The 25,043-nt window shown below is 39.0% G+C and overlaps 1 protein-coding gene across 1 annotated transcript in view; it reads left to right on the forward strand.

Moving 5' to 3' along the window:
• Positions 1-25,043, forward strand: part of F13A1 (coagulation factor XIII A chain) — a 145,562-nt gene that overhangs the window by 57,688 nt on the left and 62,831 nt on the right. The window contains exons 6-7 of the mRNA XM_007173913.2: positions 5,435-5,553; positions 7,998-8,105. Of these exons, the coding sequence (XP_007173975.1) occupies positions 5,435-5,553; positions 7,998-8,105 (227 nt within the window). The remainder of the gene's footprint in view (positions 1-5,434; positions 5,554-7,997; positions 8,106-25,043) is intronic.

The following is a 25,043-nucleotide window of genomic DNA, read 5'->3' on the forward strand; positions in this document are numbered from 1 at the left end:
ATCTGCAATCATTTTTCTTAAGCAGCCCAGGTACCTTTTAATGGGGGGTGGGCGGAGAGGAATGGTACTTAGAGATCATAATCTGGGCTCAAGGGTACTTGTTGTTGCTATTACACTGGTTGTTTTTTCTAGTTCTTTTCAGTGGACAGACCAAAAAATGTGATTTTTCTTTTTTTTCTACTTTTGGCTGTGTTGGGTCTTTGTTGCTGCGTGCAGGCTTTCTTTAGTTGCGGCGAGCGGGGGCTACTACTCTTCATTGCAGTGCGTGGGCTTCTCATTGTGGCAGCTTCTCTTGTTGTGGAGCACTGGCTGTAGGCGTGCGGGCTTCCGTAGTTGTGGCACACAGGCTCAGTAGTTGTGTCTCGTGGGCTCTAGAGCACAGGCTCAGTAGTTGTGGCCCACAGGCTCTAGAGCACAGGCTCAGTAGTTGTGGCCCACGGGCTTAGTTGCTCCGTGGCATGTGGGATCTTCCCACACCAGGGCTCGAACCCGTGTCCCCTGCACTGGCAGGTGGATTCTTAACCACTGCACCACCAGGGAAGCCCAAAAATGTGATTTCTAAAGAGAAAATGCATCATGAGTTGTTACTGATGCTTTCAACTTATTTTTTTTCTAAAATCCTTTTATTTGATATTTTTTTATAATGGAATTAAGTTTTTGATTATTACAGTATGTTCTGATTGAAACACTTCAAAGTATTGCAAGGACTAGTGGAAATAGGAAAATCTGTTAATAATAATATTTGTTGGTGAAAAATCATAGTGAATGCAAAAATCTATTTGTCAGTCATATGAGCAAAAGCACAACTTTTGGGAAGTATGTATGGGAAGAAATAACCAGGCTCTCCCTTCATATACATTCTTTCTTATTTTCTTGTTATATCTTCCCCAAACAGAGGTAGTCAACAGTAGTTAGAATGGCCATCTCCCAACACATAAAATAATCAAATTCCCCAATGGGTGAACAAAATAATGAGTAGTAACCTGGAGCTCAGCTGAGTAGGCCACTTTGGAGCCTTAAGTGGGGACGTCTTCCAATTTCAGAGTGATGTGTCCTCACCCTGCATCATCGTTTTAGTGCAAAAACAGAAATTAATTCAGGTGAAATGAGATTCACCTCCCAACAGGATTAATAGTCGCATTCACTGAAGTTCTTATTCTTCATTTGTGAACTGTGAAGAAACCAATGGTAGCTATAAGATCAATAGGATTTCTGCAGATGGAATGACAATATACCAGGACAAAATCACCTATTTTTTGACTTACAAAGTCAACGGTAGTTTTAAATTTGCAAGTTAATTACAGACCAGCTACACCACAACATTTTCAAATGGCAAAAGTACGAAAAAAGTTACGTGTTACAAAAATATTTCAGAAAAAGTGTAGGCTAACAAAATAAAAGCACTAAAAAAGGTATCTTGCCCAAGGGAGGTCAGCTTGGAAAAATTATTACCAAAGCTAAACACTTTTATTTCACACAAACTATACTCAGAAATAGCTTTGAGACTGATTTCTGAGGCTGAAAGTATCAAAGGATTTATTTGTCAAGAAACAAATACTTTAACTGACAAGGATGGATAGATTGAGTTCATACTCATTAAGACTTCTGCAGTGTTAGGGTACTAACAAACATCTCTTAATGGCAGAATGTGGTAATCATGGAATTATTGCTAAAGTAGTTTTCAAATGAAAAAAGAAAAAGAAAACAAAACAAATTAAACTTGACCAAACATGTCAATTTACAGTTTCAAGGTTATTTTACAAAATACCTCCATTTACACGATAGGCTCCACGCGGCATGTTAAGATGAAAGTTCTTTTAATTTATCCTGGCACACTATAAATGAACAAATTACACTGTTTAAAGAATTATTTAATATGTTTTATTTATTAAATTTATTTATTCGATAAGTTTTTCTTTCTCTTGACTCAGAAAAAGAAAAGATCTTACATATAATAGATTAAGAGAGGAAGTTAAGCACACTGATATCTTATAGAAACAGGTGGGAACTGGGGAGGGTCAGCAATCATGTGAATCTCACCCAATGTGATGCTCTTCAAAGATGAGTCAATCTTCTCAGAGCCATTTAATGAAGATTTTGAAGGAAAACTTCATTTTGTAGTCTAGCCCTTAAACGCTTTCATTCTTACAGTCAGTTCAGCTGTTGGTCTGTAGTAGCAGGAGTTACAATACCAAATGGAAGATAGATAGATTCATTGCTCTGGATCAAAGATCATGAATATCTTCAAGGCTAATGATACAATTGCCAAGTTGCTTTTTAAAATATTGTAGCAATTACAATCCCATCAGTAGATTGGCAATTCATCACACAGTAGCTGGTACTGAGTATTATAAAATAAAATACATAGAGAAATGAATATATACACATAATTTCTTTTTAAACCTTTGCAGTTCTTGGATTACTACTTAATTAAAGGTGTTTTAAATTATTTTCTGTTCACGTTTCCTCATCTGTGAACTGGTTTTCCCTTTACTGGCTTTCTTTTATACACCTCATGATTTTCTTATCAATTTATTGGAATTCTCTACATGTAAGGAAAATCTACTAACATTTTCTATTGTTGCAAATATCTCTCTAGTTTGTTGTAGACTTTATATTTTATTATATCCGAAATTCAAGTTTTACATTTATATCAAATAAAATGCAGTGATCATTTCCTTTTTGATTTTTTTCTTTTATCTTTGTCTTGATAAAACTTTCTCCCTTGGAGACCAGATAAATATTCATAGTTATTTTACTCTGGATTTTTTTATGCTTTGTATTTTTAAATTCAGGTTCTAAATTAATGTTCAGTTTACTCTGGGGTACAAAAAATTTACTTTTCCCAAGCAGCCAATTTTCTCAGCTGAATTAATGGACACTCCAGTCAACCTCTTTGATTTATAACATTTCTTTTATCATAAATTTATTTCATAGATAGACAGATGCATATTGTAACATCTACTTCTAGGCTACCTATTTTGACCCATTAATCTAATTTTACACCAGTTGTTTAAATTATGGTAGCTTATATCTTATGGTAAGATATTATGGTAGCAATCTAATATCTTACAGGACAAGTCCATAAACAGCTCATATTATAAGGAAAACATCTTTAAACATTCCTAAATGACACTTCTAGACCTCAGTGGCCTTAAGAGGAGTTTAATCTCAATAGCAGGCATTTGAAACCCTCTTGGCTAAGATGTTTATTATTACAGTAGTTACAACAGTTAAACCACTACTATAGAGGAATTTTTTAAACGTAGCCTTTCCTTTTCAGGCCATTTTGATAGCATCATCTGGTGGCGGGCTGTAAAAGGTGTGCATGTAAACGGTCAATGTCCTTTTACACATATTCTGAGATTATTTTATTTTAAAATAAATGTATTCTTTTCCGATTTTACTCAGAACTATTGACCTCGATATTTCTGTTGTCACTTCTTTATGTGTTACCTCTGCTTTGTTCCACTTGGAAGTGAAGCTGTCATTTCAGTTGAGGAGTCACATGACTGTATAGAGATTGCTGGTAAAACCACGGAACCCAGCAAGGCTGGAAGTCTGAAGCATCAAAGTTCACGTTGGCGAGGGCTGGGGGAAGGCTGTGGCACATTTGTCCTGTAACTCTGATTCTTCTAGAAAGATAAAATGGCTTTGGGGTGAATAAGCTATTGATGCACACAGCAACATGAGTTAAGTCTCAAAAGAATTAGCCTGAGTGAAAGAAGCGAGACCCCCAAAAGTGTGCATACTGTACAGTACTTTTTATGTAAAATTGTAGAAAATGCAAATGAACTTACAGTGATAGAAAGCAGATTAATGGTTCCCTGGCCGGGCTGGGACATCAGGGAGAGGATTGGGAGGGAGGAATTACAAAGCGGTACAAGGAAGCTTTTGGGGTGATGGACATGTTTATTATTTTGGTTGTGAAATTATACAATTTAAATGTGTGTAGTTTATTGGACACTAGTAAATATGTAAATGTGTGTATGCGTGTGTGTATATACTGTTGCATGAAACCACGCAAATGGTAGGCCAGAGGCAAAGAATGGAAAGGAAGTTACAAGAAAGTACTGGAGAGCAGACAAGACCACAGAATCTGCAAAGGGTTCTATCAAAGCTATAATACAGCCCAGAATGGGGATCCAAGCTGGTTGGACGGAGCAGCACTTGGCAAACTTTAATGTACACACAAATCCCGGGAACCTTGTTAACATGCAAATTCTGCTTCGGTAGGTCAGAACTGGGCCCTGAGATTCTGCATTTCTCACAAGGTCCCAGGAGGTGCTGATGCGGCTTGTCTTTCCACCATTCTTTGAGCAGCAAGGGGCTAGAGCATTTGTTCTCAACTCCGGCTGCATATCAGAATCACTGGGGAGCTTAAAATTAATTAATTAGTTAATTAATTAATTTAAAAACCCTGATGCCTGGATCTCACCCTTACTGCCAGAGATTCTGATGCAATCGATCTAGAGTTCAGCTGGAATCAAGAGTTTGTAAATCTACCCGGATGATTCTAATGTGCAGCCAAGGTTGACAACCCCTACTCCAGAGAGATGGTAAAAACCTTATCAGGGAATGAGGAGGAAGGAACCCTGAGAAGGTAATAGGATGGCAAGTAGGGCCAGAGAAATGTGATGAACGATGTCCCCGATCAGAACCAAAATTGACCATTTCCAAGCCTGCAAATTGACCTGAGTATAACGTATAGCCTGTATGGTCCTGCCTGCGTTAAAGATGCTTTTGCTGCTTTCACACCTGGCCTGGGAATAAGTACCAGCTGATTACTGAGTAGGCAGATGGGGAGCGAGGTTTTCCTGAGATTATAGCCACAGGGAAGAAAAGTCCTTGCAATGAAGGAAGATGACCAGGGAGGCTGATTGGACACACACTTACCAACACATGCACAAGAATTTTTCCTTGAAAGGAGACAAAGCCCAGCCTCTCTCCTCCTATCCCTGATGGACCACTAACCAGGCATGACAGATGGTACTCCAGCCTCCTAATATGCCCCAGACTTGTTTTAAAATCATTTGGAATTCTATTAACGTTAATACTTTGGAAATTATTTTTTGATCTGTGTAACAGACTTTTATCTGCATTATAGAATTCTAATTCTGAGACCACTGATGCAACAGAATCTTAAAATGTTTACTGAGACTTGTCAATTTAATTGTGCTACTTGGAACTTAAAGAGCCAGAGTTTGTCAGCATTTTGCTGACAAATGTCATCATTTACAGACTGATCTTGGCCACTAATTATGTTCACCATTGCTAAAATTACATGTTGTGAAATGAGCTACCTTTAGTGAAACAAAAGACTTTTTTCCCATTTAGTTTTTTCCTGTTTAGCAATTTAGGACCGAAACAAACTTGCAAGTATACGAAAACCTTCTGGTTTGGTAATAGTCATTATGTTTAAATTTCAATGCAGAGGATGCAGTATACCTGGATAATGAAAAAGAAAGAGAAGAATATGTCCTGAATGACATCGGGGTTATTTTTTACGGAGACTTCAATGACATCAAGAGTCGAAGCTGGAGCTATGGTCAGGTGAGCCACTTAAAATTTGTCATTGTCAAGGACATTTTTACTTAATATTTTTAGCCCCATGTATCACTGCAGGGTGCTATGTGTCGATAAGAGACAAGCACAATTTCCTGCTTTTCAGGATCTGAGACTCCAAGATAGCCTGGGAGTAGAGACTTAGAAAGGCACCTGCATAATTTATCAGCTGAAATCACATATTTTCAGTTATTACAATGTTACAGAGATGGGAGATTGTATGGATGATATGGCATTCCAATGAGAAATGCTTTGCAAACTCAGTACAGTGAAATCTCATGAGCTTAGACTCTGCTCTCCAAGCTGGAATGAACCTATGTTTTTCTTTTCTTATAAGGAAAAGTGTTTTGATAATAATGCAAAGGATACAGAAAGGCAAGTGCCCAACTCAAAGAAATCACTTTTTTTAAGTGTTAGGATTAGATATGCTAATTAGAAAAGAATGCTACCATTTAGTCAAAGGAGGGCCCACTGGGCTTTCACCTCAAGACATTTAATCAGCTGCAGCCTCAAATTACTGTCTGGATATAAGGTAGCAAATGGTATTTCATTTGAGATATTCAATGATTCAAACTATTTCAGCTTGGTATCTTTAACAATGGAGCAAATGAATATTTTTACCATATTTCCATAAACAGACTCAGGTCCTGTGATTTAGAAACGACTTTCCATTAGCAACGTGAGGGCAGGTGAATGTGTTATTTCTCAGCGTTTTGGCTGAAATGGTTGGAATTGTGCACCATCGTTCTGGGTATCCAGGGGCAGATGTCACAGAACCTGACCTCACCAGGTCACATGATACTTTCTTGGCCTGAGATCCTTGTTTAAACTTCCACATGGGCTCTCCCCGCAGTGCTCAGCCCTGCTCGAGCCCGACCACTGGGCTGTCATCACTGGCTCTTGTCTTGTCCACCCAGCTTTACGTCTCGCTCCTTCTCACTAACTCCTGAGAATCACACGCCCAGGGTTCAGGTTTGCCTGCCTGCATTTCTGATGTCCTGCCAGGCTAATGATCTATGTGCTCTTTCCCTATTTTGGGGTCCCTGCCTGGCTCTCTGGTTCCAAGTCCTCCCCTTTCTGAGTGACATACAGCCCGTGACCATTGCTTATTGTCTGGTGCTCTTGCCTTGAGTCCCTAATTCCTAACCTTTAGGTGTGATTCTATTTATGCCCCCAATGTGACCATAGAGAGAGAGCTAACAAGGAAAAAAGTCATCTAGGTGGGTAGCAAGGAGGACTGGGAAAGGGTCCCAAGCATGGTTGTGTACTCCCCAGCCAGTCTACCTTTGGATAGATACCCTTGAGCACAGCCACTGCCTGTCTCTACTGTCATTTGGAGCCCATTAATTAGTGTACTTCAGTCCAAACAACCAGCCAAGCCAGGAGTTTGTGGTGTAGTTCTCTATGTCTTTACCTTTCCAGCTCGTGGCTGTCATGCCCCACAGACACAGCTGGAAGGTGCTGCCTAATAAGAACCAGAGTCATGAGTTCTTATTCACCTGGAGAGCTAGTGCAATTACCCATTTCTGCATCTATCACATCAGTTTAGGATACACGCAGAGTTGGTGTTCCAACTGGATTTTAATAAAGAATTACATGGAAATTAGCCATTAAGATTGTGGTTTCTGTCCTAAGCCCTTGGGTGGATAATATACAAGGTTTCTGTATTCAGGGAAATATTCTGTACAATGAGGTACAGTATAAGTATAATCTTCCAATTTTGCCTTTTTTTTTTTTTTTTTTTACTATTTTGTCTTTGTTCCTTGTTTGGAAAATTTTGGCATTGTATGTGGCTAGGAGTTCTTTCTAAGGAAATTGAACTGACTACCCGACAGGTCCCTTGATAATATAATCTCCTTTCTCTAAGCCTTCCTGCCCTCTCTTTGACCCTGGAGTCCACCTTATCTCAGAAGAGAGGAAACCTTAGACAGACATTCACTATGTGAGGTCTCCTACAATTTCCAGTGCAGACCTGAAGTGCCTTCCTGAAATGTACCTGAGAGCCATTTACTGTCGATATGTACAAGGACTCATGTTGTTTTTGAGAGCTCGAGACTTTGGCCTGACTTTGGTAAATGGTTCGTTCCCTTGCCTTGGCGCTGGAGCCAATATGTTGGAGAGATCCTCTAAATTAACCCTACAATTTTCTGAAGAACTTCAAGTCAGTTCTTGATCCTTGAGTACATCAGCTCGCTAGTAGTTCTGTTTATATTTCTAGCTAGCACTTAAGTTCTTAATCATTTTACTAAAAAAAAAAGAGGGTGTCTCCTTCCTTCCACCTTGATATTTCATGCTAAAGATTATGAGTGATTACCATCTAGGAAATACACATTTCTAAACATGAGGTTGTGGTTTCATTTTATTTTTCAACAGAGAATGTCTTGTTTTCAGAGTGGACATTAAATAGTTTCTAATTTTTTTTCTCCAAATAGTTTGAGGATGGCATCCTCGATGCTTGCCTGTATGTGATGGACAGAGCAAAGATGGACCTTTCTGGCAGAGGGAATCCCATCAAAGTCAGCCGTGTTGGATCTGCCATGGTAAGAACAACCACTGATTACTAAAATCGATTACACACGTCATTTGCCTCAGTATAGATGTCAGCTCATTAAGTGCTGTTGAAATGGTGACTTACACATAATAAACTTTTATTTGGAAGAGTCTGTAATTCCCTGAACTTGTCATGTGCCGTAAAACAAAATTCTTATATCAGTACTATATTTTGCTTTGGCTTCTGACAAATGCCGATAGATGACGTGGACAGTATAGATCACTTATTCTTTAGAATCTTTGCCTAGGGGCTGAGAGTGACCGTGACAAACTGTCAGCAACTATAATCAATCAATCAACAAACAAACATCAAAGGGCATCAAAAAAAACCCCTGCAAGATGGAAATTTTCTACATTTTCACACCCATCGTAAGAGTAAAGAAACAAATGACTAATCCCAGCTTTTATTTCAATGATACCTCACCACAGGGCTTTATAGTTTATGAAATGGACATTGATTCTTCACAGTACTCACATGAGATAAGTGGGGAGGGGGTGGCATTACCCATGCCATTTTACAGCTTAGGAAACAGTGTGATGACAGTTTGTCAGTGACAAAGCCTCAGCTAGAACCCAGGTCTGCTGACTCCAAAACTAGACATTTTCTACCTTCCTTGCTGGTCTCTGCAGGAGATCCTGAAACATCTCGGGGAATGCACAGACCCTGCAACGGAACAGCTTCCTGAGAGAGGAGATACAATTCTCATGAGTGGGAAGGTTGGGGGTCAGGTGTGGGCGGTGAATTAATTGTGTTGCCCAGGTCCTGGACTGTACAGACGTGTGGACCGGGTCCTGTGCAGCCCTGGACCGTATCAACGTGCCTAACCCACAGATCCTGCCCTTGGTGCATGAAAGGGAATCAAATCTGATTTATGAGCAGAATATTCCTGAAAAGAACATCAAGCTAGGTGCTATTTCATACAATCAAAGACTGAGCAACAAATACTCCTTTTTGTTACCAATTTCCTTAAGTTTTATTTAAAAAAACAATCTCTCTGAAAGAATGCTGTCTTTGGGTTTGGTTTAAGTTAAATAAAATCAAAATCAAATATTGTTTATATAAAGATATTAAGCTGAGAATGATATGAAATGTAATTTATGGTTAGCTCTTAAGAACAAAGATTGTTTTATTAGTAACTAGGCTATGTGTAAATTTAAGAAAAGTGGAGCTTAAAAAGAGAAGGTAAGAACGAACATCTAAAGGCAGTTTATGTATGCAACATAAACTATGCAAGTGAAAAGACAATGGATTCTAAAGAAGTTGGGAATTTCTTTATAATAGCTATTTATTACAACATGCATTAGACCTGCAGTCAGTCACTCTTTTTCCTGTTTCATGGACAAAATTCTCCCTTTTCTCCTTTGAAGTCATCATGACAGGTTTGCAGTGAGACGGGAAGCAGTTGCTCTCAGTGGTTAGATATAAATTAATTCCTTGTTAGGCACTCTGAAATGACATGCTCATCAGCCCGAGCTTACTCATATGGTGTGGGTATATTTACGAGTCTAGAAATCAGTACCTAACACAAGCCAAAGCAAGAGGGACGCAAATAGGAAGCAGCTAACCCAGCACTATGGTGGCATCTGGCCAAATGGAAGCTGTAAAGTCTTGAATTAAGCAGAGAATCCTAATGCAAATTGCCTTGAAATTTTATTAATCATAAAAAGCCTATGAAGTTCTGATTTTGAAAATCTATGACTCACAAGATTTAGAACTGGACAGAATCAATTTGGGGGAGTTGGTTTGGTTTTATTTTTGGAGGGAGAGGCCTTGGGTGTTAGGGGAGAGGTCCACCCTGGGCAACATCTCTATTTCCACCACCACCGTCGTTTACATACACAAAATATACGTTTGAGAGTTTTCAAAATCTTTTTATATCTATTATCTCTTTTAATCCTTAGAAGAGCTCTGTGAATCTTTCCAAAATCTATTCAGTTATAATGATTATAGAAAGTAAAATATTGAGCCTCCAAAAATCAATTAAAAATATGCAACTTTCCCAAAAAATCAATTGTTTTCTGGTCACTCAGGGAGTTCCTCTCCTGTTCACAAATCCTGGAAATCTGTCATGAAATTGCTGAGGGAAGTTAAGCAAAGACTGAAAGAAAAAAACAAAACAGAAACCCCTCAAATTTCTCAATAAAGATTTGCTTTAAAATATGAGAAGATATATTTAGGGAGCCCAGAAAGAAAATGTTCTAAAGTTGCTTGAGTCTAGCCAGAACCCTGGGTCCTAGCAGATAGGCCTGTGGATGTTTTCTAGGGGGCTGGTCCACTCCACTGGAAGAACAGAGAGAGCTGTGTGGTCGTTTTAAAAGTTCTCAATCATCTCCCCAGCCTGGTCACTGAGGCAGGAAATTCCTTTTATAGGATACAAATACTGGAACAGGATACACCGTGACATGCAAATTCTCTGGGAGGGGTAGCACATTGACTGCAGTTCATGCCAAGGTGACAGTGATGGAAGGCAGAACTTTCCTGGGCTCAGTTACTGCCAGGAAGGAGTGGGACGAGCAGCCTGGTCCTGGCTGGGCACCTGCAGAGGGTAGAGAGGGAATAGGAGGCAAGACCAGGTGACTGGGGCCCCAAAGACAAATTTGCTTCCTGTGGTCACGGCAAAGTCTGGCACTGAAGACTGGCCAGGAATTTGCAGAAAGTAGATGGGTGCTCGGTGCTATATGAGCACAGATAATAACTCAGGTTATTATCTGACTTATCTAACTTTCTGATGAGGGTGATGATGATCTAAATCTGGCTTTCCAGTCCCCAGATAAAAATCTTTGTTGTCTAGTGTTTATGACCTTGGGCCATTCTTTGCCATGGGGGTATCCTACACACGAGAGGATATTTAGCAGCAACCACGGCTTCTACCCAAGAAATGCCAGGAGTTGTGACAACCAAGAATGTCTTTAGATATTTCCAAATGTCCCTCTGGGACAAAATCACCCCCAGGGAGGACCACAGCACTAAACCCCTTCAAGGTTCAGCTTCCCTGCCAGTGCCATGAACATAACCCTCTCTTCTTGCCTGCGTGGAGGATCTGTTTTCTCACCTTATTCAAAACCTGCTGGTTTTCCTTCTTCTGCTGAAGAGAAAGTGGAGGCAGCATTCTGCAGGAAGGCCCTGGTCCAGGTCACATCAGACCTCTCGGTTCTGACTCTTGCGCGAATTTCCTATGTGACCCAGGGCCAATCACTCAGCCTCTCCAGGCCTCCTTTATCTTTAAAATGAAATTTTGTCTCTGTTCTCAAATCACACTTGTTATTCCCGGTGGCAGCAAGAATTCCATTTTCTCCTTCAAAACAATGTTCTTCTTTCTTCTATTTTTTCCCTTTATAAATTCAATATTTAGTTCTTTTGAGTTGCTGTTACTTCACTTTGATGTGAAAATCAGGAAAGTTTATGACAATCTGGACAGCCTTGGGCTATTGGGTTTTCCCAGGGGAAAGAAAGTCCAAAACTCCTGTAAAGAGTTTTACAGGAAAGTCTAAAACTCCTCTAAAACTCATTGTCTGGGGATTGGTCCTGAGATGCTATAACCTTACATAAGCGAACTTTTATTTAGGTTTTTCTAAATAGTGAGTGGTACATTTTACCGAAGCTACACTGCAGATTGATTTAAGAGAGAAAAAATTTTTTTAAGAGATTAGAAAAAAGAAAAACCTTGTCCAGAGTTATACTTCCTCCTTTTTTTTTCATTTTTAAAATTTTATTTATTTATTTATTTATTTGATTTTTATTGGCGTATAATTGCTTTGTCACCAGTGACCTTGTGACCTTGAATAAGTCATTTAACTTCCTGATACTTCAATAAAAACAACAATGTTGTGTTAGTTTCTGCTGTACAGCAAAGTGAATCAGTTATACGTATACATATGTCCCCTCTTTTTTGGATTTCCTTCCCATTTAGGTCACCACAGAGCATTGAGTAGAGTTCCCTGTGCTATACAGTAAGTTCTCATGAGTTATCTGTTTTATACATAGTATCAATAGTTATACTTCCTCCTTTAAACCACTTGATTACTGTTTGCTTTCCACCTCATATCTGATGTGACAGTCCCCACCAGGACAATTGCCAGGAAATGTACCAGGAAAACTTTAGAAGGATGCTTTGTGCCATCTGAAAACTTATTTTGCTCACAGGGCACTAATAAAGCATTCCATCACGGACCCTGAATTTCAGTGAAGTAACCAGGCATGGACTCTAGCCCCAGTCACACTCTCAAGACAGGTGTGCTATGCCATGTGACAAGAACAGCAGGGTCTTGGGGAAAGGAGAGACGGTGACAATAGCCTGCCTTTACTGCTGGGTGGTAACTGGTCCCTGCCTGCTTCTGCCTCATGACTGATTGGATCTGGCAGCAACTCTGGGCAGAGAAGTTCTCCCATACTGGCCCTGCCGTGGCCGCTGGGCCTGTGGATACTGCTCACTTATTCACCGTGGAAGCCCTAGCATCCCACCTCAGTGCAGGTTCGCTCCTTTGGGTTGAGACTTATTAATAGGAGATCTGTGTCGAAATGCACACAGAACCAGTACATGAGATGTGGAAGACTCTCCAGGGGTCTTCTAGGTAAAGGGGTGGAGGCCCTTGGAAATGATGTCACTCAAGGTCACACACAAATAAGTGGCTGAGCTGGAACTAGATATTGTCCTTGCTCTCAGGTCATATTAGACCTTAGACGGCCACCACCAACACACTAGCACCAATGACACATTTCCTACATCAAGTTAATCCGTCATTTACCAGGGATTTTCATTTCTGTTTATTGAAGAATTTTTAACAATTGACAAATATATTGGAAGCCAGTAGGAAAATAGAATTTACCTAACGGAAATTGTTTTCATAGCCAACTTTGAGAAACTATATCCATTTCATAAATAACCAATGTGTGGATGAAGAGACAGAAGTATCAGGAAGTTAAATGACTTATCCAAGGTCACTGGTCACTGGTAGCTATCTCCTAGAAAAGAAGAACCCAAGGGAATGGGTTCCAGAACAGGTGAATTTTGAAATAGGGGAATAAGTGAAGAAAGGCATAAATCAGAGAATTCTAAATAGCCAGAGGCATTGGGTCCCTGGGGAAAGAGTTCCCAAAGAAGACTAGGTACCAAATATGGTTTGATGGTGGTATTGGTGGCTGTGGTTGTGGTGATGTGGTTTGATGGTGGTGATAATAGGGCTGATGATGGTGGTGATGTGCTTTGATGGTGGTATTGGTGACAGTGATGGTAGTAATTGCTGTAATGATGCTCATGGTAGTAAAACACTCAGTATTAACTCATTCATTCAACAAGTATTTATTGAGAATCTCCAGTCTAGGTACAGTTGTAAAAAAAAACAAACAAACATAGTTTCTGCCTTCACAGAATTTATAGTCTAACAGAGAAGACAGACTTGTAAGTAGAACATTTCAACACAGTATGGCAAAGTCTCTGATGAAATAAGCATAGGGTTGTAGGAGAAAGCAAACCTCTCAAGCTTTCCTCAGAAGTTTCCCAGGACAAAGCAGTGACCTAACAAATGTTGGGATATTGGATGAAAAGGTAGAAGAATAACTGACAAGGGTCCAGAGCAATAATAAGCCATGCTATTATTCATGGAAACCCTTTTTCCTTGGTGGAAATTATACCCAAATAGCCATCACCAAAAGCACTGCAGGAACGTGTAGTCAGGGGGAAACTTGCCCCTCTGGGGACTTATTTGTTTCAACTACAATTTTTTTAAAAAGTGACATTTTGGGGAAATTTTGGAAGGAGGGAGAGAAGAAAAAATGTCAATATGCTAGTTACATATTTTTAAATACCAGTCTTTACATTGTTGCCAGTCTGGGCCTTCCTGCTTCCCTTGAGGTGTACACATTTATTTTTAACCCTGGTCTTTTGCTAACATCGAAACACGATGCCATCATTAATCCCCATTAATACCCTATTCTAACTGTGCCTTTTGGGAACTAACTCAAGATTGAACTTTTTTTTTAACCAATCATGTTCGGTGCACTCTTTAGTGTTATAAAAAAAAAAAAAATCTTGCACTCCAGCTAGTAAATCAAACTGACCACAAGCAGAAGTATAGGTCCTGGAGTTCCCTAGGGCCCAACAGAAGACGAATGACTGTAGACCTTGCAGGCAAAGTGGACTTCAGAGTTTCTGATCCCCAAGCATACGTGATGTCACAGATAAACTGATAATAAAGCTACTTTTCGCTTTGTCCATCTTTCTTCCCCTTCTTCTTGTCCCAGTATTTAGACTGTTTTTTTTTTTTCTTCCATGCATGAAAAAGACAGTCATGACATCACTCCTTTGATATTTTGCTAAACAGCTTCACAGGAAGCTACTACAGAACGGTGTTTTTATTTTTCCCCAGTTGTTTACTTGGTCATCTCGTAGAAACCTTCACATTCAGCAAACCTCTTCATGCAACAAACTATTTCAACTATTCAGACTACATTTACAAATTCACTTGGGTTAGAAATTCCACCCAGTTACCCCAAATGAACTTTAGAATCAGAAATAAATACATGAAGTCTAGTCCCTGATCATACAGACCAGCCAAAGCATAGCTCCCTAAAATTTTAATTAAAAAAACCAAAACAAATGTTAAAGCACTACGTAACTGCTCCTTTGTTTTATAAGCAGCTAAAAACCCACTTTCTTGGAGTGAATTGTCCTGGAGAAATCTGAGGATTCAGGTGCTTAAGAGCCATCGTCCCCAACCATTTCCCCACCGAGGAGCTTCTTCACGTTTCCCCTTACGGATCTTATTTTTGGAAAAATTTCCTCTATCAAAAAAGCATATTTATGTAATAATAATTTGCTTCCCCATTCTTGCGTCAGAGATTTATCTAACGGCCAAACAGAACTTCTCATGGGAGTGGTACATTCAGTGCAAGCACTCAGTGTGACTCGATGCCACCTCTGTGAAGGTAAAGATATGACTTCCATTGGTGTTTTGGAAAAGTGGCAATGACTCACACGCCTGCATAATTTTGCAGATGCCTAAGAGTTAACATTTCCAGGCTGGCGACCATTGCCAGATGTAGGTTCCTTCATGGATTTCAGCCCCCATCCAGAGTTTCTGGAGCTCTGACCCTACCTGCTTCCTTATCTTAAATTGTTATTTTCTCTCTCCATGATTCATGCCCAGGAATGTCAAGAATGACATTCCTCACTCTGGTAGAGAGAAAAAGCTAGAGGTCTCTGTTGCTCTTGATAACCTTTCCAATCTCAATCAAGAGCTCCCACGGGTGGCAACTTTGGAGAATCTACCAGTTAGGATTAACGAAAAACATGATTGTAGTTCAACAGGGTAAACTACTAATTCTAATAAGTTTTTTTTAATCTTAAAGTTGGAGTCAAGGTACCCACAAGCACAGGAGGCCCTCCTAAGATTTAGGAATGGCTAAGGGAATCCAGTGATGAATGGGAGGTACAGAGTCAGGACGATCTCTAGTACCTTTCAAACTAAACATAATGCCATAAGGTCACCTCATTCACCAGGGATTTTCATTTCTGTTTATCGAAGAATTTTTAACAATTGACAAATATATTGGAAGCCAGTAGGAAAATAGAATTTACCTAACGGAAATTGTTTTCATAGCCAATTTTGAGAAACTGTATCCGTTTCATAAATAACCAATGTGCAGATGAAGAGACAGAAGTATCAGGAAGTTAAATGACTTATCCAAGGTCACCCACCGGTCAAACTGGAAATGGATCTCAGGTTGCCTGACCCCACTATTCCACACACAATGTTACATGGCCCCTGTATTTGTCCTCTGCCTGTCCTCTCTGTATCACATGACCTCCTTGGGTACAAAAGTAATGCCTTTTACAAGCCCTGTCTCATTCAATCCTTCTCTTTTAAGTTGGGGTGGAGGGGTTGAGGAGACAAATGAACCGTTCAGACATCATTTTCGTCTCTTGTGGTTAAAAACTAGCAATGTAATGAAGTTTCCATTTGTGGGCAAACAGCTTGGTTTCTCAATTATTAAGGTTACATTTCTTATGCCTGTGCTCCCCATATTTTGGGAGAAAAACAGACATTTATTACAAGCCATCTCTCGAATGTGATAATCACAGTCAATCTAAATGTCTGCTTTCCCCGAATTGCTTCCCGGAATGAGGTTTCAGGGCTACATCTATTTTGTAATCACATTGGCTATTTCTGAAACACGGGGCTGCTTCTCAGCACTCCTTCCAAGCTGTGCAGTCAGGGCTGCTCTGGTCTCCTGGGGCAGACATCCCCAGGATGGATAAATAGAAATGCAGCAAAGCCAGCGCCGCCCTTTAGGATATGCCCTCTCAGGGCTATGCACTTTGCATCCCTTCTTGCCCTCTCTCCTTCCTCTCTCCTCTCCCTTGACATCCTTTTCCTTTCCTCTCCTTGTTCTGCTCTTTCCCTTTCCCATTCATCTATTCATCCATCCATTCCTTCATTCAGATATTTTTGGAGGTCCATTCTATACACCAGCCCTGCACCACACAGCAGCGGAATAGCAATGAAAAACAGCAGGCAATGCTTGGAAAGCTTAAAATCTCAGTATCTCTCTCTCTCGGTCCACCTTTTGTTATTTCTTTCACGATTGTCAATTAGTAAAATATGTTTGGGCCAAATAAGAATCCTCAGTTACCAAGGGAGACAAGGTTAATAATCTCTAGTTGTAAAGATTTTCATAAAAAATGAAGCTAATTACCAACTCCTGTCCGAGCTTGTGTCAAGTCTATAAAGCAGAGCACATATGCAGACAGTGGTTATATGCTTCGCAATATAGGTTAGGGTTAGCTCATGTGGTTTTTATGTGTTTTTTGTGAAGTAAAATTTACATACGGTGAAATGTATGGGTATTAAATGTAACATTCATTGAGTTTTGATTGGGGTAATCACTACCCCAATGTAACCAAAATATAAACATTACCATCAGCCCAGAAATTTCCCTTGTGCTCTCTTGTAATCATTCCACATCCCCAGAAGCAAACAACCACTATTCTGATTCCTTACAATAGATTTGACTGTGTTTTTTTTTTTTTTTTTTTGGCTGCATTGGGTCTTCGTTGCTGCGCGTGGACTTTCTCTAGTTGCGGCGAGCAGGAGCTACTCTTCATTGCGGTGCGCGGGCGTCTCATTGCGGTGGCTTCTCTTGTTGTGGAGCACGGGCTCTAGGCACGCAAGCTTCAGTAGTTGTGGCACACGGGCTTAGTTGCTCCGCGGCGTGTGGGATCTTCCCGGACCAGGGCTCAAACCCGTGTCCCCTGCACTGGCAGGCAGATTCTTAACCACTGCGCCACCAGGGAAGTCCGATTTGCCTTTTCTTAAATCTCACATAACTGGATTCATACAGTATGTACTATTTGGGGCTGGCTTCTTCTACTCAATCAATTCTTGCACGTGTCTTCAATGTGTTCCTTTGCACTGGCAAGCAGTATTTTATCGTATTCTATATCCCAGTTTGTCTATCTGTTCACCTGCTGATGGACATCTGAGATGTTTCCAGTTTGGGCCTCTTATGAATAAAGCTGTTAGGAACACTCTTGTACAAGTCACTTTGTACATACACTTTCATATTTCTGAGGTAGGTAGTTAAAGATGGCATGTTTAAATCACAGGGCATGTATATGTTTAACTTGATAAGAATCTGCCAGTTTTCCAAAGTGATTGGAACCCTAGAGTGTCATGGACACAATTTGACACCTGCTGTACAACTTCCACCTACAATTAAGATTCATCTCCACCAGACTGTACTTGGGGGCTTGTTCACAAAACCTGGAAAGACTCTTCTTCAAGGAATAGTCCTTCTCCTTCCCAAATTTAACTCTCCACCTTTGAAACTAGTTTATGTTGCCCCAAATTTATTTCCAATGGTCTTTGAAAAACTACTATAGGCAAGGTTAGGTATAAAACTGTATTCTATAAGAATTACAGAAATCCTAGCCTTCATGAGAACACAACTTTTGACATTGAAATTTAACAGCATATAATAGGTTTATAACAGAGAAAAGTCACCTTATCATAGCCATATAAAATGTGCACACAGGATAAGAAAAATACCTTTACATATTTAAAAAGAAGCACAAAAAAATAGTAATTATGCAAACTGTAATGGACCTGAGCCTTGAATTCAGAGAGGCAGCCCACCCAACTGGGCATAAAAGGAATTTTAACTATTCTCTCCCTTAGGGTAAATATTTGAGAAAATTCTGAACATTTTTAGAAGTATAAAGAAGAAAATAATAATTACATTTATTCTCTCTGCAAGAATTGAACACAGCATCTTGGCATATATGCTTCCAGTCTTTTTTTTTTTTTTTTTTTTTTTTTTAAATTAATGTGACAGATGACAGTTTTAATTTTGTGACTGGTTAAGGATTACTTTAAGTTTGAGGCTTTATTCAGTATTTTTGTATTTTTTTTTTTAACTTATTTTTATATTTTTATTCTTGGCTGTGTTGGGTCTTTGTTTCTGTGCGAGGGCTTTCTCTAGTTGTGGCAAGCGGGGGCCACTCTTCATCGCGGTGCGCAGGCCTCTCACCATCACGGCCCCTCCCGTTGTGGAGCACAGGCTCCAGACGCACAGGCTCAGCAGTTGTGGCTCACGGGCCCAGTTGCTCCGGGGCATGTGGGATCTTCCCAGACCAGGGCCCGAACCCGTGTCCCCTGCATTGGCAGGCAGATTCTCAACCACTGCGCCACCAGGGAAGCCCGCTTCCAGTCTTTTTAATGAAAGGTCTTTTTAATTTTTTGGTTAAAAAAAATGATAATACTTTCTAAAAAAGAATTCAGACAATCCAGAAAAATTTTAAGATAAAAGTTGAAAAAAAACCTTCCCTCAAAAAAATCACCCTGAATTTCACCATCAAGAAATAACCATTATTAATATTTGATGTACATCATTCCAACTAGATAGATATTTAAATAAACAAATATAGTTTTAAGATCATAAATGGTATTATACTATATATGCTAATATAATTAAAAAGTATTATACTTACTTTTTATAGCCTTATTGAGATATAGTTGACATACAATAAAATGCACATGTTTAAAATGCACAGTTTGATAATTTTGATGCACCCGTGAAACCATCACCAAAATGGAAATAATAAATACATCCATCACTGCTCAGAAGTTTCCTTTGTAATTTCTCCCTTTTGCAACTTCGTGCTTTGTCTACCATTCCCAGGCAATTACTGTTCTGCTTTCTGTCATTACACATTGATTTATGTTTTCTATAACTTTATATAAGTGGAATCATGCAGTATGTGCATTTTTTGTCTGGCTTCTTTCATGCTTCTTTATCTCATTTTGAGATTCATCCATGTTACTGTTTGTATGAGCATTTCCCTCCTTTAATTTCTGAGTAGTGTTCCATTGTATAGATGACCCACAATTTGTTTATCCATTCACTTGCTGATGGACATTTGGGCTGCCTCCAATTTTTTCCTCTTACAAAAAGCTAGGAATATTCATGTGAAAGTCTTTGTATAGACATAAGCTTTTATTTCTCTTAGATAAATACCTAGGAGTAGGATGGCTGGGTCACATGGTAGGTATATGTTTAATTTTTAGGAAACTACCACGATGGGTTTACCATTTTACATTCCCACCAGAAGTGTATAAGAGTCCCAGGTGCTTGTGTCTTCCCCGACACTTGATATGATCAGTCTTTAATTTTAGACTTTCTAATAGGTGTGCAGTGCTATCTCACTGTGGTTTTAATTTGCATTTCCCTATAACTAGTGATGTTGAGCATCTTTTGTTGTGCTTATTTGACATCCATATATCTTCTTGGATGTAGTATCTCTTCAATTATTTTGCCCATGTTCCTAAATTTTGTTCATTTTCTTACCATTGAGTTTCAAGCATTCTTTACATATTTTGGATACAAGTTCTTTATCACATATATTATTTACAAATGTTTTCTCCCACTCTGTACTAATCTTTTCATTCTCTTAACTATGTCTTTCAAAGAGCAAAAGTTCTTAATTTGATGAAGTTCAATTGGTAAATATTTTCTTTATGGATCATTCTTTTGGTATCACATCTAAGGAATCTTTGCCTAATCAAAAGGCACAAAATTTTCCCCCTATGTTTTCTTCTGGAAATTTTTATAGTTTTTTAGTTTTTATACTTAGGTCTATGATCCATTTTGAGATAATTTTTAATATGGTTCAAGGTATAAATCAAAGTTCATTTTTGCATATGAATATCCAATTGTTCCAATACCGTTTGTTAAAAAGATTATCCTTCGCCCATGGAATTGCCTTTGCAACTTTGTCAAAAATCAGTTAACTATAATTCTAGGGTCTACTTCTGTGTTCTCTACTGTGATCCATTGGTCTGTTAGTTTGTATTTATGCTGAATGGTATCATTCTATTTAATAAAGTATTACATTTAATTGTACTCAAATTAAAATTTGTTTTATTTAATTTTATTAAATTTTACTTTCACACAAGAAAAAACTGAATTACAACAGAAGAAATTGTTAAACTTCAGATAAATATTTCTTTACTACTAGAAATATTATTGCCTAACAGATCCCTCTAAGGTTATTAGAAAATTATGAAAACCATTAAAAGAATAAAGTAATTATATGTTTTAAATTATGTTTTAGGTAGTGTTGGTTAACTAAGAGAGATGAACACATTAAAACATCAGCACTTCCATTCTTCCTTCCCTCTTTCCTCCCTCAGGTCTAATTTTTTTCTTAGGATTATCATTGTTTTTACATTATCAAGTTTTAAAATTCATATTCATTCTGTTACTATGATTCCCAAAGATTGTTGAACGTATGTGGATTTTTCTCACCCCTGGATCTTTACCACAGAGTCTCTGTTACTGGGATCTGTGCTAGATTCATCCCTTAATTATCTTGATATCACTTTTCAAGTGGTTTGGTTGTGATGGGTCCTGTGTTCTCTGAGATCCTTCATGTTTGAAAATGTGTGCTGGTTGTCCTTATACTCACAGAACAGCTTATCTGTGCATAATATTCTTGGGTCCACCCTTCTCTCAGGACCATGCAAATGTGGATGACATCAACTGGTTGCTCTGGAGAAGTCTAAAGACAACCCTGTTTTCCCCTTATTGTTAATATGCATTTTCTGTCTGTAGGACTGAACAATTATTTCTTTAACCATAAGTTCAACTAGATTAATTAATTAAAGTTCCTAGGTAGTGAGCATTCTGCATCAAATTACCCTGGAGCTCAGATTGCTCTTCCAATGTATAGATTCAATTTTTCCTCAATTAGGTAAAATTTTCTTATATTATGTCATGAATATATCTTCTGTTTTATTTGTTGGGTTCTCTATTTTAAGGATACTAATTATCCTTATGTTGTATCATCCTTGTCTTCCATAACTATTAGCTTCTCTCTAATAACTTCATCTCTTTATCTTTTTCATTAGCATTTTCTTCACCTCAAGCTTTTCTTCTATGTCATTAATTTTATTTTGAACATTATCTATTCTGTTTCTTACAGTTTATTATTTATCTTTAGTTGTATGATGATGTGAGTTGGTGCCCAATGTGTTCCTTTAGGTCTGTGATCTCCTAGCAGGTTGTGAGAAACTCCTGTATGTTCCTTAATTTTGTTTTCTTCCATGTATAGTTTTTCCATTCTCTCTCTTTCCTCTTTGCTTTTCTTTTTATTCATGCTCATACTTGCATAACTCTTCTCCAAGTGTTCTATTTGCTGTAATATACTGTAGATAAAATCTTGACTCTCCAATCCAAGATTAGTTTGATTTAACCTCTGAACTACAGTTTGAGGCCAATGTATTTAATTCTACTCTTTTGTACCCTGAGACAGACTGGAGCAGAGGAGGAAGTTTAGCTGATGAGATGGCAAACTGTTAAAATCCTTGGGCTCTGCTCTTTCTTTTAGGATTCTGTTAAATTTCTCATTCTAGAATTTACTCTACCTAATTGGAGGTAGGTCTCCCACTCACATGGAGATACCTCTCAGGCTTTGTATCATTTCTCCACTGTAGTCCCAGAATCCCTACCTTTTAAGGGATGCAGACCCTTTTTCACCCACTTCTCCACAGCAGTCATTTCCATGATTCTGGTCAGAACAAGGAAAAGATCAGCATTTTAATTCAGTTTGTTTCTTTCCAGATTTTTAAATACAAATGAGCAACCTCAGGATTTTGGTGACTTGACAGTAGGGCTTCTGAAGCCCTGGTGGTCAGGGTTAGAAGCTGAGCCAAGCTGCCCCTCTGCCACACTCCAAAATCCTCCCCTTTTCTTGGATCAGGTTTTGAAGTTTACTGAATTATGTTATGCCACTGAGGTTGCCGATAGTGACTTTCAAAGGGGCTGGTTTTTTCATTTTTTCCAATATTGTAGGTATTATGAGAGGACAGTGTAGTGAAACCTTAATGAAGTTGAATAATGCTCCCTGTCCAAAGTCCTGGGCTCATATTTTCTTGTCGACCACCAGTGATGCAAGACCAAGACATTTCATTCTGTCACTGGTTCAACTCAGAGTTCATGATAGGGTGCTCACAGTCAACTGTGTCCTGACAAGGGACCAGAATGCCCTTGAAGTGTCCCCCAAGCATATCTTGTTGTCTAGGGTGGGGGCTATTACTTTAACCGTTTACATCTGTCACTAAAGACTTATCTCTTTCCGTATCTAGGCTCCCCAGAAATCAATATTCTAATTAGAAAACAGTAGCTAATCTGGCTAAATGCTAATAAATGAGAGCTGTGATTTATCCAGCAACAGGGGGACAGCTCAGCATTAAGAATTAAAAGGTCTGTAGAGGAGAGAGCTCTTCTTTTCCTTACTCTTCCCTTTGGCTGATTGGGTTCGGCTGTATGCTATAAATAACACTTTTAATTAATGGCTGTCTGTTTGAAAATCAGTCATCAGAACCATAATTTAGGAACTTTTACCTCTGAGATTCATTGCTCTACCCTATTTCTGAATGATAAGGATAAGAAACTGGTAATGTGAGTTAAAGCTGAATCTACCTACTCACAAATACCAAACCACATCATAGCCTACCAAGGCACTCTTCAGGCTTCACTATAATAGATGCAGATGTAAATAATCAATTCAACTGCAAGGAGAATTATTGATCATGAATAGAACCAAAATTGTTGGCTAAACCCTGCTGCACTCCAGTCATTTCATGGAGTTACAGGATAAAGTCAAAGTTAACCTCAAAGGAAGGAGTTTGCAGTTAGTTGAATGGGGTCCTTCAGTAATCTCTAACGGATTAATTTTTTTCTACATTAAACAAATTAACTGTGTAGTTACCTTCCCTTTAACCTAACTGGACAGAGTCAAAGGGGAAAAATAGAAGTTGCTTGCACATCTTAAGTGTTTTCTTCCAGTAGTTTCTACTTTGTCCAATATTGCCTACTTACATGATACTTGCAGTAGATCCTTGAACTTGCCATATTTCTTCATGACACCAAGCAATTATTCAAACTCTCTCTACCATGTAGATAACCTTTCCTGGACCTCAGCCCCTCCAGACCTAGCTTTCATGTCATTTTCTCTATCCAGCCCACAACCGTCACCACACCCTCCAATCTAATAAAACTGATTACTCCTTCTGTTGGGACCCGACTCACCCTGTACATCTTTCTGTATTAATATTGATAACAGTTACTTCTGCTTGATGGGTTTTTGACCATCTCTTTTCACAGAGAAGATCTTACTCGTACTCAGATGTGCAATGCCTATATGCTTGTTGAATATACAATGGATTATTCAACAGCTATTGAGCACCTGCTCTTGGCCAATACCTGCTAGAAATCAGAAAGGCATCGATTTTTATCTCTGTTCTCAATGTACTCACGACCCCCTGGGGAGGATAGACTTTTATAAACACTAAACTCAGCAAGCCCAAGAGAGGGGTCTGGGCAAGTGCTGGGGGTGGGCTGTTAATTAGCAAGGCCGTGAACACATAAACAAATCACCATATTTTAATATCTCTTCTATGGTTGTCATAATCCAAACACACCTGCTTCAATCATATGTTCTACATTGCTTACTAATGTCTTTTCAGTGTAGTCTGAACCTATGCTTCTCAAACTAATGTGCACACAAATCAACTGGGGATTTTGTTAAAAGGCAGGTTCTGACTTAGTAGGTCTGGGGAGGAGCCTGAGAGTCTGCATTTCCAACCAGTTCCCGGGCATTCCACTGCTGTTGGTCCACAGACCACATGTTGAAGAGCAAAGGCTATAAACCATTGTCATGTCAACATATAGACATTGTTAAAGTGCCATCAGTTTTTGGAAAAACTCCCAATGCTCCCCACCTAGAAATTCTTCTGACTGTAATTAAACATCATGAAAGCTACAGCAAGAGAAGTAAGATTCAGCAGTGACCCCCAAGAAACTGACAGGATGCCTTGAAACTGTTCATTCCTGCCCCTTGTTTTATTGTCTAAACACGAAAGATCCTGCACTTGAGGTCTGCTGCTACCAAATGACTGTGGTCTGAATGTGTAGCCAGGTTTTCCCATATTCAAGATTGCCATTCTTTGCTTGTCTCCCCTATATTTAAACTATAATACCCCAGGCCCTTTATGTATTATAACTGGAGATATCTTTGAACAAAATTATGCAACTTTAATCACCTTAAGCAATCATAAAGAAAATACTTCTGTAATGCAACTTCTTAAAAAACAAACTCTGCAAGGCACCCATGGGAATCTAATTTCTTATTAATTCTTAATGGTTCCTATGACAGCATCTGCTTACTTTTTCAATTTATTAGAGTCTGCCACTCATCCTCAAAGTCAAAACTCGTTAGACCATGAGACTCTGGGCCCCCACTGTAACATCTTCTGTCATTTGTCAGCTTTTAACTCTCCTTCTATCAAGACAAGATCCCTACTTGAGCTGTCTTCTTTTGTAGGTCTTCTTCCTCTCTTCCTCACACATTCTCCAGCACTATTCCAAC

Source organism: Balaenoptera acutorostrata, chromosome 10 (assembly GCF_949987535.1).
Source record: "Balaenoptera acutorostrata chromosome 10, mBalAcu1.1, whole genome shotgun sequence".
In the NCBI taxonomy this organism is placed as follows: domain Eukaryota; kingdom Metazoa; phylum Chordata; class Mammalia; order Artiodactyla; family Balaenopteridae; genus Balaenoptera; species Balaenoptera acutorostrata.